Source organism: Acinonyx jubatus, chromosome B4 (genome assembly GCF_027475565.1).
Source record: "Acinonyx jubatus isolate Ajub_Pintada_27869175 chromosome B4, VMU_Ajub_asm_v1.0, whole genome shotgun sequence".
Taxonomy (NCBI): domain Eukaryota; kingdom Metazoa; phylum Chordata; class Mammalia; order Carnivora; family Felidae; genus Acinonyx; species Acinonyx jubatus.
In genome coordinates, this window is record NC_069387.1 from 41,175,433 (window position 1) to 41,188,680 (window position 13,248).

General features: G+C 50.7%; 1 protein-coding gene across 2 annotated transcripts; it reads right to left on the reverse strand.

Moving 5' to 3' along the window:
- Positions 1-210: 210 nt before the first annotated feature.
- C1R (complement C1r) lies at positions 211-10,094 on the reverse strand. Of its 2 annotated transcripts, none has more exons than XM_027074178.2 (11): positions 9,904-10,094; positions 8,944-9,172; positions 7,161-7,353; positions 6,695-6,841; positions 6,397-6,593; positions 5,961-6,108; positions 5,732-5,853; positions 3,688-3,766; positions 3,174-3,329; positions 1,587-1,661; positions 211-1,103 (listed from the first exon to the last, which is right to left on the reverse strand). In XM_027074178.2, coding segments are annotated over exons 1-11 (2,127 nt in total). In that variant the 5' UTR covers positions 9,906-10,094; the 3' UTR covers positions 211-324. The 2 variants fall into 2 exon arrangements, with proteins under 2 accessions (XP_026929979.2, XP_026929978.2); XM_027074177.2 differs by lacking the exon at positions 9,904-10,094 and adding an exon at positions 9,267-9,424.
- Positions 10,095-13,248: the final 3,154 nt, after the last annotated feature.

Here is a 13,248-nt window from a genome sequence, read left to right on the forward strand (position 1 = left end):
TACTACTTTTAACTCATTCTGCACACTGGCATTTCTCATAAAATTTTCTTTGGAAAGAGTTTCAATTGCCCAAGGGTATAACGACAGAAGAGGACACTGATAACTAGAGATTGTGGAATACATCTTCTGCAATCCTTGGAGGAAATAAAGGTGACCTTTGGGTTGTTTCAGGGATGGGATTATAGAAAAGAGCATTTATTTCACACAGTGTCTTTCTGCATCAGTGATTTTAATATGGATTCTTAGTGGTTATCAATAACTGGTCAGATCATTTTTTTTTTTTAACGCACTGCTGTCTGGATTTTGACCTAGTGAATTGTGGGCTCAGCCCTCTCCCTCCTCCTCCCCCATCTCCTTCTTGATCCAGTCCACGTAGTTGAGTAATTTGGTGTAGAAGCCATAGCCCCTGCCACACCCGATGCCCCAGGATACGATGCCCGTGGCCACCCAGCGATCATTGTCCTCATCCTTCACTGCAAAGACCCCTCCGCTATCACCCTGACAGGCATCCTGCTTTAGAGACGGGTCCCCGGCACAGAACATGTTTTGAGAAAACACATCGTTCCTATTTTTTTTTCGGAGCCAGCTCTCACACGCCTCTCGCCTACCTATGGGCAGACGGATAAACTTGAGGTCATAGGAAAGCCTCTCCTCCATTATCCCAAAGCCACTGACATAGCCCATGAGGCCCCTGTCATAGAAGGTCTCGTTGTCAGGGAGGCAGATGGGGAGGAGGTTGGGCCCCAGGGTGACACTATTTTCCAGCTCCAAGAGGGCGATGTCCGCCTCAAAATTGTTAGACTCGTCCTGGCGGTAGTCTGGGTGAATGCTGACCCTGCGGACAGGGTGGTTTGCTAGTTTTGTGATCTCTTCCACATTTACGTGGCCCAGGAACACATCCCTGGTGGCGTTATTTTCCCCGTTGTAGTCCTTGGGGTAGAGGGTGTGGGCAGCCGTGAGGATCCAGCGGTCGCCCAGCAGGGCCCCCCCGCCTGGCCCATAGATGTTGGTGTATGCCTGCCAGGGGAAGTTGCCCAGCTTGGCTCTTTGCCCTCCAATGATGCGCTGCTTCTGTTCCACGGGATTGACGGGTTTCCCACACACTGGAGAGGAGAGACAGAGAAGGCAAGTTCAAGTCAGTCCGGCCCATCCTCTTTCCTTCTGTGATCAGGCAGTTCCCCACTGAGGCCTTTTTTTCTGGCTCCGGGGGGGTGGGGGGGGGGCAGGGCCGTTTCCTCTTTGTTCTCCCATTCCCACCCTCCCCCTGAGTCTTTGGCCTTCGTCAGCCTGTCCTCCTGGCTCTGGTTTATTTCTTCCTGGGGGTTTTCTTGCTCTTTTTTTACTCCCCGATTCCCCATCTGCTCAGGGAAAAAGCGGGAATGTCAGGACCGAGTCCAGTTGTCTGGGTCCCTCTGTCCGTTTCTCCTGGGCCTTCTCCTTTTCTTTCCCCTTTACTCCTCCTATTTTTGACCTCAAGCTGGAGTGTCTCTCCATTCACTTTGTCTCCATGCTCTGTGCAGGCTCTTCCTGAGGCCCCGCAGGGTTGCCGAAGGCACTGGGGATGGCCCCAGAGGGCTTCCACTCACCTGGCAAACACCGAGGAATCTTTTGTCCTTCCTTTTCATTCTTCCAAATGCCCTCGGCGGTGCAGGTATAGGCCCCTGTGGAAAGAGGGGGCGATGAGCAGGCTGGGAGATGGTGGGCAGGAGAAGCGGCTCGCAGAGGCCAGTAAGCACAGAGCGCGCTAGATGGGGAGAGGGGAGATCCGGAGCCAACACGGACAAAGGGAAGGTTGAAATACACAAGGATGGAATATCACAAGTGTTGTGAGGCCCCTACGTATATTTTTTTGGTGTTGACATTCGGTGAAAAAAATCAGAACATTAACTCTACGTTTGATGTGCTCCCTGTTTGTGAAGGTAGACATAAAAACCGGAACATTTGAACATCTTGTCAGTGACTGCACCTTGGAAGTGGGTTTGTAGATAATAATGGTGGCTACATTTTCTGATGGCTGACGGAGTACCGTACCTGTTGCTAAGCACTTTCTTGACATTGTCTCCTTGAAGCACCACAGTGACACTTTTGGGGATGCATTATTATCCTCATTTTTTTGGAGGAGGAAAATGAGCTGAAATAGTTTGCACAAGGTCACATAATGTCTAGGTTACAGAACCAAGATGCAAACTACAGATTGTCTGACTTCAAAGCCCAGCTCTTTAATAATACTATATAATTTCAATATAAGATTGTTTCTTTTTTTGGATGTTTCTAACCTACAAAGCATGTCATTTATTTCATTTTATTTTAAAAAAGTTTATTTTGAGAGAGAGAGAGACAGAACGAGTGAGGGAGGAGCAGAGAGAGAGAGGGGGAGAGAGAATCCCTAGCAGGCTCCATGCTGATAGTGCGGAGCCCAATGCGGGACTTGAACTCACAAACTGTGGATCATGACCTGAGCCAAAATCAAGAGTTTGACGCTTAACTGACTGAGCCACCCAGGCGCTCCTAGGATGTGATTTATTTTATTTTACTTATTTTAATGGTTATTCAGTTTTGAGAGAGAGACAGAGACAGAGACAGAGTGTGAGCAGGGGAGGGACAGGGAGAGAGGGAGACCCCGAACCCAACAAGGCTCCAAGCTCCGAGCTGTCATCCCAGAGCCTGACATGGGGCTTGAACTCACAAACTGGAAGATCATGACCTGAGTAGAAGTCGGATGTTTAACTGACTGAGCCACCCAGGCACTCCTGATTTATTTTAAAGAAAAGTTTGGAAGATAAGTTTGAGAGTCATTTAGTAAATCTAAATGCAAAAAAGTTGCAACATAGTAGCCTTAGGGGGTGTTGGAGGTGGTGGGGATGGTGGTGGTGGAAATGATGGTGACGGAGGTCGGGATGGTGACGCTGCTTGCGCGGGTGGGAATGATGATGCTTGTGGTGAGAAGGAGCGGACCGTTTATGAGATTTGAGATTTTCTTTGTATCGGCTCAGGTGCCTCCTTATTCAACCCTACTAGATGCCTCTTGGCATCGTACTTTAGGCCCCTGAAGCCAGTGTCCTGGGAAGATACCGTAATATGCATCCATTCTCGAGGGGTTATGTTGGAAGAAATCTCGGAAGATGTCCCGAGAAGATGGAAGGGAGGAGGCTGCCATTTGCATGGGTCCCTACCTCGCTCGGTTTCACTGATGCCTCCTCTGGTCTGCATCTTGTAATAGGGCTCCCGGCAGTAGTACTGGATACGGGCCTGGTAGGTGTTCACCCCCTTTGCGGTGGTGTAATTGAAGTCCCCGTTAGTCAGGCTTTGGGGCTGCCCACAGTCCTTGACTTGGAGAGAACACAGGGCCGTATGAGAGCTGAGAACGTACTGGAACTTCAGCGGAGGGCCCACGAGTTGTCTGCCCACAGAACAAGCTGAGAACCTCAGGGCACTACGGTCGGTGGGGGGAACTTACGACAGATGGGAACTGGATGGAGTGAAATTCAGTTCTGGGGAGAGCCCCCCAATACAGCTGAGCGGAGGGCCGACTGGTTCCTGCTGTGGGCCATAGGCTTCAGAGGACAAGTGGGGGGGGGACAGTCCTTTGGGGAGAGGCTTAGCCCAGGCCCCCTCTTCCTTTCACATCCCAGGTCCCCATGGCCAGGGGGTGGGAGTAGGGGCAGATACTCCTGAGTTGTGACTTACTCTTGCATCTGGGCATGGCACGGTGCCACGTGCCGTCGTCCTGGCAGACAGCCGTGAAGGAGAGCAGCACCTGGTTTCCCTGTGTGAGAAGAGGGACAGAGGTAGCTGTGTCATTAGTACAAGAAGGCACTGCGGTTCCCTTCCCGCCCTTCCCACCCCAGAGCAGCAGCCAGTGCAAGAACATCTCAAACTCGCAGACCTCAGAACCTCTGTGGGTGCGGCTCCTTTGTCCTTCTCAGACCGGGGCTACAGAGGGGAGCCCCGAGTCACACAGCAGCAAGTCAGAGCAAGGACTCATTGTCAGGCCCAATAATCCTCTCTAGACTCTTTTTTCCACAGAGGCCCATTTGGACTCCACAGGTTTAGATTAAAAAAAACAGCAAGACTGGCTGGGTGTTTTCTGCGTTGGAACAAAACACCGTGCCCTGGAGTAGAACCATGTTTCTCCTCCTTTGGAGTACCCACCGGTCTCGGCCTGCATCACTTCCTTTCTCCTAGACCACAGTTTTCCTTTTTTTTTTTTTTTTTTAAATTTTTTTTTAATGTTTATTATTGAGAGACAGAGAGACACAGAGCGTGATCAGGGCAGGGGCAGAAAGAGGGGGAGACACAGAATCCGAAGCAGGCTCCAGGCTCTGAGCTGTCAGCATAGAGCCCGACGCGGGGCTTGAACTCACAAACTGCGAGATCATGACCTGAGCCAGAGTCGGTTGCTTAACCCACTGAGCCACCCAGGGGCCCCTAGACCGCAGTTTTCTGAAGGGCAAGGGCCCAGCCACTTTCTAGGGTGCTTGAGATACTGATGTGTGCCAAATGCTATAGTAGTTGAGTAGATAGCAAGCACAAAGCAAGAAAATGGCACCCTCTGAGATGAAAATTAACCGGACCCTATGAATGAGTTTTATTAAGGCCAACAACCATCCCAGAGAGTTAGCCCTGGAAAAGATTGCAAGAGAGTGCGTACGAGAACAAGGATGTTTGAGTGAAATGCAAATAATGGGAGACAAGCTGTGTGGCTTGCTTTAAATTCTATGATGTGAGTCACACATGCCAAGGTAAGGGTGGTGGCAGCAGAAGACAGGGAGGGTTGTAACGTGAGCAAAGAGTACGGGAGTCTCCAGTCTTCTGGGCCTGGGACAGCCAGTCCTCATGATGTAGCTGGAGACATCCAGGGGTAAAGAGCAACTCGTCTGGCTAGCTCAGCTTGATGCAACATTCATAGGTAGGCTGCATGAAGGCTCTCGTGAATATGAGCGTTTCTTTTTACTGACCTCCTGCATCTAGAACACCGCCTGACCCTCGGTAAACACTTAAAATGTTTGCTGAATGAATTAACTACTATTTGAGGGCATACCAAAGATCTTCTCTCTGATTCTGATGAGGTCTTCCAAGTGGATCTATTGAACAAAGATGGGATGTCCAGTCCCGTGCCCCTGCCCAGGGGTCACTCTAACTTTCATGTCTTTCAAAACCGCATTTTACTTTACCGGATTTTGTGAGATTAACCAATAAAACCACATTCTTTACTGCACCCGCAAAGCTGAGAACAGGGTGGTGGGCCCAGGCTGAGAACCTCATCGTACATAAAAAAGCCCTGGGGCAAGAGGCGGGAGATTTGTTTCCAGTCCCTCCTGTACAAAATTTGTGATGCTGAGCGAGTCACTCCTTGTACTCCACCCTGCCTTTTCAGGTCCTAATCCTACCATTACTGCCCAAGGTTAGTAGTTCATAAACTTGGCTGCACATTAGCTTCGAGTGATCCTGATGCCCTAGGTGCCAGGCCGAGGAATCAATCTCCAGGTCAATGGAATCAGTCTCTTACAGGGGACCCAGACATCAGTATTCATAAAATTCCAAGTGTTCCCAGTGTATAGTCAAGTTTGAGAGCTGGTAGACCAGGTGACCCTTCCAGCTCAAGCATCTGTGAGTCCAATCGGGACTGAGCCTAAATCTGATGGGGGCGGGGGGGGGGGCGCTGAGCTACCCGTGTGAATTGCCCCCGGAAGGCTGGGCCAGCTGTTTTCCCTCAGCCTCGGGCTCTTACCTCCACAAGCTGGTAGCCCTGTTTGCAGGTGACAATGAAATAGTCACGGAACTGGTATTGAGGCTGCAGGTCCTGGATGATGGTGAACTTGTCTAGGGTCTTGGGCTGGGGGCACTTGATGACTGTTGGGGAGACCAGAGGACATATTCATGTCAGAGCCACTGTCTCTTCTACCCATCTGATTCTGCCCCAGTGCTGCCTAATGGGAGAGGCCCCCGGGAAATCTTACTTTCAGTCGTATAATGCAGCTTCCAGCCTCGGCTGTCCCCTGAGTCATCCGTGAAGAACAGCAGATCCACGGCATTGCTGCTGCTGTCAAAGTCAGCGGGTCTTTGCTTCCCACAGAACTCGCCGATATTCCTCCCACTGGCGTAGATCTGGTGGGGAAGAGGTGAGGGCCATCTCTCTAATTCAGACATTTCCCCACTGAGCCAGGAGGGCGGCAGTGGTGGGAAGTCTGCTTTTTGTGTATGCTTTCAGCTGGAGGGGGAAAGGGATCCCTAGGATCCACACCCAGTTGTGTGGGAACTTGCCTAGCCCATGTGTGACGTTGGTCATTCCTGTCCCGATTGGCCAGAGGATCTAGTGGGAAGCAGGGGTGAGGGGTGCCAGGTGAAGAGGGGAAGGAGAGGAAGGCGGTCTCTCAGGGAGTAGGACGGCTGTACCTGTAGCTGGTCATAGGGGCAGTGCACTTGCTGGTGGTCATCGATCTCGAAAGGTTCCAGGAACTTGAGGTGGAGGGTGAGGCCTCGCTCTACCCGGATGCTATAGTTGCAGCGCAGGTCAGGGGGGTAGGGCTTGGGGTACTCCAGGCTGGAGACGTAGCCCGATGGCTCCGTGTACAGCTCACTGCTGCACTCGGCTGTGGGAGCAGAGCCGGGTGGGGGGTCACCGGAGACTCTCGGGCTGGCCAGCAAGCCCTTGCTCCATCCCTGCCTCCCTTCCACAGTGCCCCAACCTCACCCTGGCAGGAATGCCCATTCTTCTGAAGCTCATAGCCTGGACGGCAGGAACAGAAGTAGCCACCAGGATAGTTATGACACAGGTGCTGGCACTGGGGCTGGAGATTCTCCTCAACCGAGTTGCGCTGGGCGGCACATTCATCGAGGTCTGGAAGAGATTCCAGAAGGAGAGGTTAAATTCCTGCCGGGGATTTCTGTAATGGCTCTGCTCTCAGAGAGATCACTCACCGGAGGCCGAAAGACAAAGTCTTGGCCACCTCAACTTCCACGCCTGTCTAATAATGTCTTCTGGAAATCCCCCAATGGTGACAGAACCCAGGTTGGCAGGCCCCTTTTGGACAAAGCTCTCTTGAGGGGAAAAGGAAGGAAGGACAGGCTTCCTACTCCTTTGGATTCAAGATTCCCCTTTTCTGGTCCCTAGTCCATATGACTAAGGCCAGAAAAAAAGGCACCCAGGGACCACTCACCCACAGCTTGGTAGTAGGCCAGGAAGCCCTTGTAGAACATAATGGTGCCATTCTCCTCATTGGAGAAGTCCGTGTGGAAGGTCAGCAGCATCTTGTTCCCTTCAGACATAAATTCCTTTGCTTCTGGGGGGTTGCCCAGTGGAGAACCCAGTTGCCCACAGAACCTCCCCAGAGTTTTCTTGTCAGCAGAGATCTGGTGGAGGAAGGAGAAGGGGCGGGAAGAGGAGCTGTTAAGGAGACACGTCCCATGAGGAAGGTCAGTGAAGGTCCTCCTCTTGTTCCAAAGAGCGAGTGTCCCAAAGAGTTCCACTCTACTGGTGGAATAGCCTCTGCCTGGTTTCTGCCTGCCGGGATCTGGCTGTTGTAAACTTCTCCCCACCCTGGCGGGACTTCCATGGTGCACCTGAGTCTCCCAGTGGGTAGCTCCTTGCATGTCACCCTGTGCCTGGTACATCATCTCTTCCTTGTTCTACGTCCCCCAGCACGTTTCAGACCTTTCTTCATTTCCACCACCTCCCGTGCTCGTCTTCCACTGGAATCCTGGTTGTCCCTACCCAAGTCTTTAGCATTCCTTCATTCCGAGAGCCCGACAGGTCTGCTTTATTTTCTGTCTAGTTACTCCACCTCACCTTATGCAAACCATTCACATCCACTCATGCTTCCTGATAGACTCAGCTGAGAGTGAGCCTCTCCAGCCTTCATATCGGCAAGCATCGCCTAGAATCACTTATCTTTCCTTTCGTAAAAAAAATTTTTTTAAAGTTTATTTATTTATTTTGAGAGAGAGAGAGAGAGAGAAATTGAGAGAGAGTGTACACAAGTGGGGGAGGGGCAGAGAGTGGGACAGAGAATTCCAAGCAGGCTCCACGCTGTCAACGCAGAGCCCGACTCGGGGCTTGATCTCAAGAACCCATGAGATCATGACCTGAGCTGAAACTGAGTCAGATGCTTAACCGACTGAGCCACCCAGGCGCCACCCCCCCACTTTATCTCTTTCTTCACAGGTTCCTTAACCCCTCAAAAGTGGAAGACATCCTGCCCCCACCCTACCCTCTCTCTATCCCTCTCTATCCCTCTATCCCTCTCTATCCCTACCCCGGAGACCCTTCCCCCCAACCCTGCAAACTTCTCAAGTCCTCTGGGTTAGGAAGATGTATCATTTTCCGATCATTCTCGCATAGCCTCCAGAGGGTATACGCTCCTGGGAATGGTATTTATCGGATGTGTGTAGGCTCTACTTGGATCCTGAACCTTAAACCTCATTTTTATTGGATATAGAAAGTTGAGACTTGGAAGGCCCTCTTGGTTGTTTCGAAGGTGAGGAGACTGAGCCCATTGACTTTGCTGAGGGCTATGTTTGAGCTACTACTGCATACATCTCTCTTCCCCATGTTCCTGTTTAGGCAGGCAGCCATGGTGATATTCTACATGGAAACAGGGAAACTGAGGCACAGCTGTTTTCCAAAGACTCCCAGAAAGTCAGCAGATGGGGAAGGTTTTTCTGACTCTTATGGACAGTAAATTTCCTGGAAGTGGGACCTGTATGTTCCTTCCTCCATGTTTCTCCCTTCAGCGCTCACTGAGGGCCTCTAAATCCAGTGGACCCCCCCCCCCCAACATCCAGGGTGTCACCTGACTCTCAGAGCTCCACTTGGCCATCAGCTCTTGAAGGGCTAGGGCTCTGTCCATGTGTGAGGAATACTATCCAGGGTGGTTAGAACACAAGTCCTCAGTTTCCAGAGACACCCAGGTCTCCCTCTGCCCTCCCAACCCGATCCCATACCTTGACATAGTCATAGAAACAGCCTTCAGAAGGCTCCAGGTCAAATTGCCAGAAGACGAGCTTCACCCTGAATCCTGTGGGCACCGTGATCACAGTGGTTTTCTCAAAGTTGTTGGGGTAAGGCTTGGGGTACAGAGGAGAAGTCACTTCCCCAAAGAGCTTCTGAGAAATGGGGATGGAGCCTTCCACCCTACAGAACAGGATCATCACCAGGAGGTATAAGAGCCACCTGCCGAAAAGAAAGTGGGTGTCTGTAAGGCTGGAGGGGTGCAGCACCCTTGCCATTTTGGCAGTGACTGGGGTGGGGGCTGGGATGGTCATACCGCTCGGCATTTTCCACTCTGGCCATTCTAGACCTCATAGAGATGTTCTCGGTGGGGGTGGGTGAAGAGGGGAGGCTGGTCTCTGCAGCCGCTGCATTGGGTATTCCTCCCCCGGGGCAACGTCCAGTCCAAAGGTTCATCATACTCCCTGTCCTCTCTCTCAATCCTCCTCCCCTGCCCTCTCGCAACACTCCCCTCCCTTTCCCGGAATAGGGCTGGCTTGGGACCAGTTAACTGAGGGTGAGGGTTTCCAGTCATGGCTCTCTGATATGGCTCCCAAGGGCCAGCAAAGGCCTCTGGGAGAAACGGCCTATAGAATATGGAGTCACACACAGAGCGCACCCCTCCTGGGCAGAGTGGGTCTCCCCATCTTGCTGCTCCCCTGCTTTGAGCTGAGAGGAAGAAGAGAGCGTGGCCATCACCTCACGTGTGTAAGGTCTCCTTTTGTCCTCATGAGGAGGGATGGAAGGTATGTGTTTGCGTGTGCCCGCATGTGCAATCCGGCATAAGGTAAGATATACGGGGAGGGGAAGGGTGTTCCTGTCTCCCTGAATAAATTTGGGAGCAGAGTTGCCCAGGATTCTCCCTTCTGGCTTCTCCCTCCCTCCCTCCCTGGGTCCCCATCAGCCTTACTCACATTTCTCCAGGCCTGTTTTTGGATCCTAGACTCTCCTGACAGCGTCTTCATCCACTCTGCGTTGAGGGAGACAGCGGTCATGCAGAGGAGGGAAGGGGGAGGGAATGAGCGTGGAGGGGAAGGGGGGTGGGAACCATTCCCGGAGGAATGTTGTAGGGAATGAACTATTTGCATAAACAAAATGAAAAAAAAGTCTGTTTCCAGTTGAGTAGAGTTTTGGTTTTGAAATCCCTGATGGTGGCGCCACCTGCTGGCCGATCTGGGGAAGGGCTAGGGAGACGGGCCTGAGTTTCTCCAGTGGAGACAGCCTTTGGTTTGGAAAACCCAGACCTCGCGGTTTCTAAATCTGATCTGAATTTTCATTTTCTTCAGGGACCGCCGTTGTCTTTACAAGGTTCCTTCACCAAAGGCAGTGGAAATCGCTGTTGAGGGAGACTCTCTTTTCTGCATCACCTGTTCCATCAATCTGGTTCGTCCTGCCCTTAGTCACCCAACGGCCCTGGTCCGGGAATGGCTAGGATTTTCATGTCCAGGAACAATGAGGTAGAAGAGGGCATTGCAGGAGTGGACAGAAGAGAATGGAGTTTGTTTGCATTGGGGCCCCGGCCTATTCACCCTTGAATGACAAACACTGAATAGGGCTTGTTGTGTCAGGGTGACCCTAAAGCAACACTAGGGACTCTTTTAAGATGCTTCCTCCCCACTTCAATGAGCTCAGGCCTGCCAGTGAAGTTGGCTTTTAGAGAGGCAAGGGAAGCTGAGCGGGGGTAGAGACAGCTCTTCTTCTGGGCATCTGGTCAAATATTGGAGCCCCTGAGAGTCATGGCTGCCTAGGGCTAGCCAAACAACAGTGTGGCTGTGGACCAACAGTGACTTGGCCTTTTCTGAGAGAAAGCCAGGCCCTGGGGTGGGGGTGGGGGACTCTTATCTTTCCTGTGCTCCAGGGCATAGTCTCCTAATTTAAAAGTATGCTGTCTGTGGAAGCCTTTCTTTCTCAACTCGCCATGGCTCAAATACCATATGTGGCAAAACCAAAATACCAATATGGCACCATATTTTATAGGGCAGCTCAGGCAGAGCAGTCGTCTGAGTCTTTAGACCTTCGGAGTGTATCCCACTTGTTTCTCCAATGAGATTAATCCCTCCATCCCTCCACCTACCCGCTCCACCTACCCACTCATTCCTCCATGTAGGGACTTACCTATTTAATGTGCCAGGCACTTTCCCAGGCAACGGATAGCGAGGACTCACAAAAATGGGGCAGTTTCCCATTAGGCAGTGGCCAAGTCGTCACTGAATGTACTTAGCCGGCACAGGGAAGACACAAAGTCAACCAAGGTGTGGAGGGTTCCTCCAGCAGGCCTGTACGTCAGAGCTGAAGAATGGATCTGATGGCGGGGCTGATCCATGACTTAATCCCTGACATGACCCATGACCTTGTCAGGTTAGGAAAGGCAAAAAAATAGAGGAGAGGGATAAGGACCAGATCAGGAGACAAGAAAGACGGGGAACCTTGCTTAGCGAATTGCGCGTCAGCAGGCTGACAGCGCTGTGTGTCTGTCTTGTGTGGTGTTCACAGTGGAGGCAGAATAGCAGAGGTTACGGGTTAAGGAGCGGTGGTCCAAGAAGTTGTCTTAGCTGAGCTTTCCCATCCGTCCCAGGGATCCTGAGTTCTGTCCTGATGTAGACGACATGACTGGAAAGTGACAAACCTGGGGCGCATCAGCTCAGTCCCAGCCCTGCCTCCCCACTGCCCGACCACTGAAAGGAACCCTTGACTAACTTACACCAAGGATAGAAAGAAACAGCCAAATGAAGATTGCTTCTGCCCTGGCCTAAAAACCGGTATCGAAGATGGTCTATTTTATTGTTCATTCCTCTCAGGATTTGATTCTGGGGGGAAAAAGTTTCTCTCCTAAAGTTATGGTAAGTTTCCTTCTGCGGCTATATCTAGATCTAGACAGATGACTCTATATAGATATAGGTATATAATTTTTGGCTTGGCTGGGAGAAACATCATTTTTTACAAAAATATTTTAAAAATTATTTTAATTTTTGAGAGAGAGAGAGCGTGGGCAGGGGAGGGACAGGGGTGGGGGGACAGAGGATCTGAAGCGGGCTCCTCACTGACAGTTGGCAAGCCCAACACGGGGCTTGAACCCACGAACCGTGAGATCATGACCTGAGCCGAAGTCAGACGCTTCACCGACTGAGCCCCCCAGGGGCCCCAATTTGTTTATCTTTTCAAAAAACCTGCTGTTAGTTTCACTGATCTTTTTTTTTTTTTTATTGTTGTTTTGGTCTGTATTTCATTTATTTCTGCTTTAATCTTTGTTATTTTCTTCCTTCTGCTAACTCTCTATTCTTCTTTTTCTAGTTCCTGAAAAAGAAATGTATTCCCATTTATAATAGCCTTAGTGTTTATTTATTTTTGAGAGAGAGACAGAGTGCAAGCAGGGAAGGGGCAGAGAGAGAGGGAGACACAGAACCTGAAGCAGGTTCCAAGCTCTGAGCTGTCAGCACAGAGCCTGACGCGGGGCTTGACCTCATGAACTGTGAGATCATGACCTGAGCCAAAGTTGGATGCTCAACCGACTGAGCCACCCAGGTACCCGTCATTTTTTCAATAATAAAAATAAATAAAATAAAACTAATATATGCTCATTAAATACAGTTTAGCAAAGTTTAGCAAACACAAAAGACTAGGGGAAAACAAAACAGCCAAAATTAACTTCTGATTAATATTTTTGGGTATTTTTTTTTAACTTTTAGGCTATTTTTAATCGTCTTTTATACTATAGGTTTGAAAATGGCTTTAAAAAATCGACGTAACCACCTGTATGTACGACTTTGCATCCTGCTGTTTTTCAAGATCAATTCAACCTTTAACCACATAGCTAACTTGACCTCAATGTTAGCACATTGGCTCTCTTCTGTGTTCTCGCATTAATTTCCTATTTCCATGTGAACAACTGTACTTTACTTGGGTCTTGCGCTGTAAATCACCTCGAGTCCTTACTACAAGTTAAAGAGTTGGTCTTCTCAGGTGGAGCCTGGACCGGGGTGTCCCGTGGTGCTGGAGGCTGTCTGTAGAAACATCCAGCCCCGGGCTGGGCTCAGCTTGGTGTCCGCAGGAGGTGCGGCTGGCAGGAAAGTGTGAGCAGGTGCATCACGATGCATTTGTTAAAGACCCGCTTCTGTGAAGTGCTCTCTCTCTCCTGTCTCCAGAGACATTAAAAAAAAATCACTCTTGGGGTGCCTGGGTGGCTCAGTTGGCTGAGCATCCCACCGAAGCAGGAATTCCCAGGGGGCATCCGTAAGGATGTGGGGACTGGGTAGGGGAGG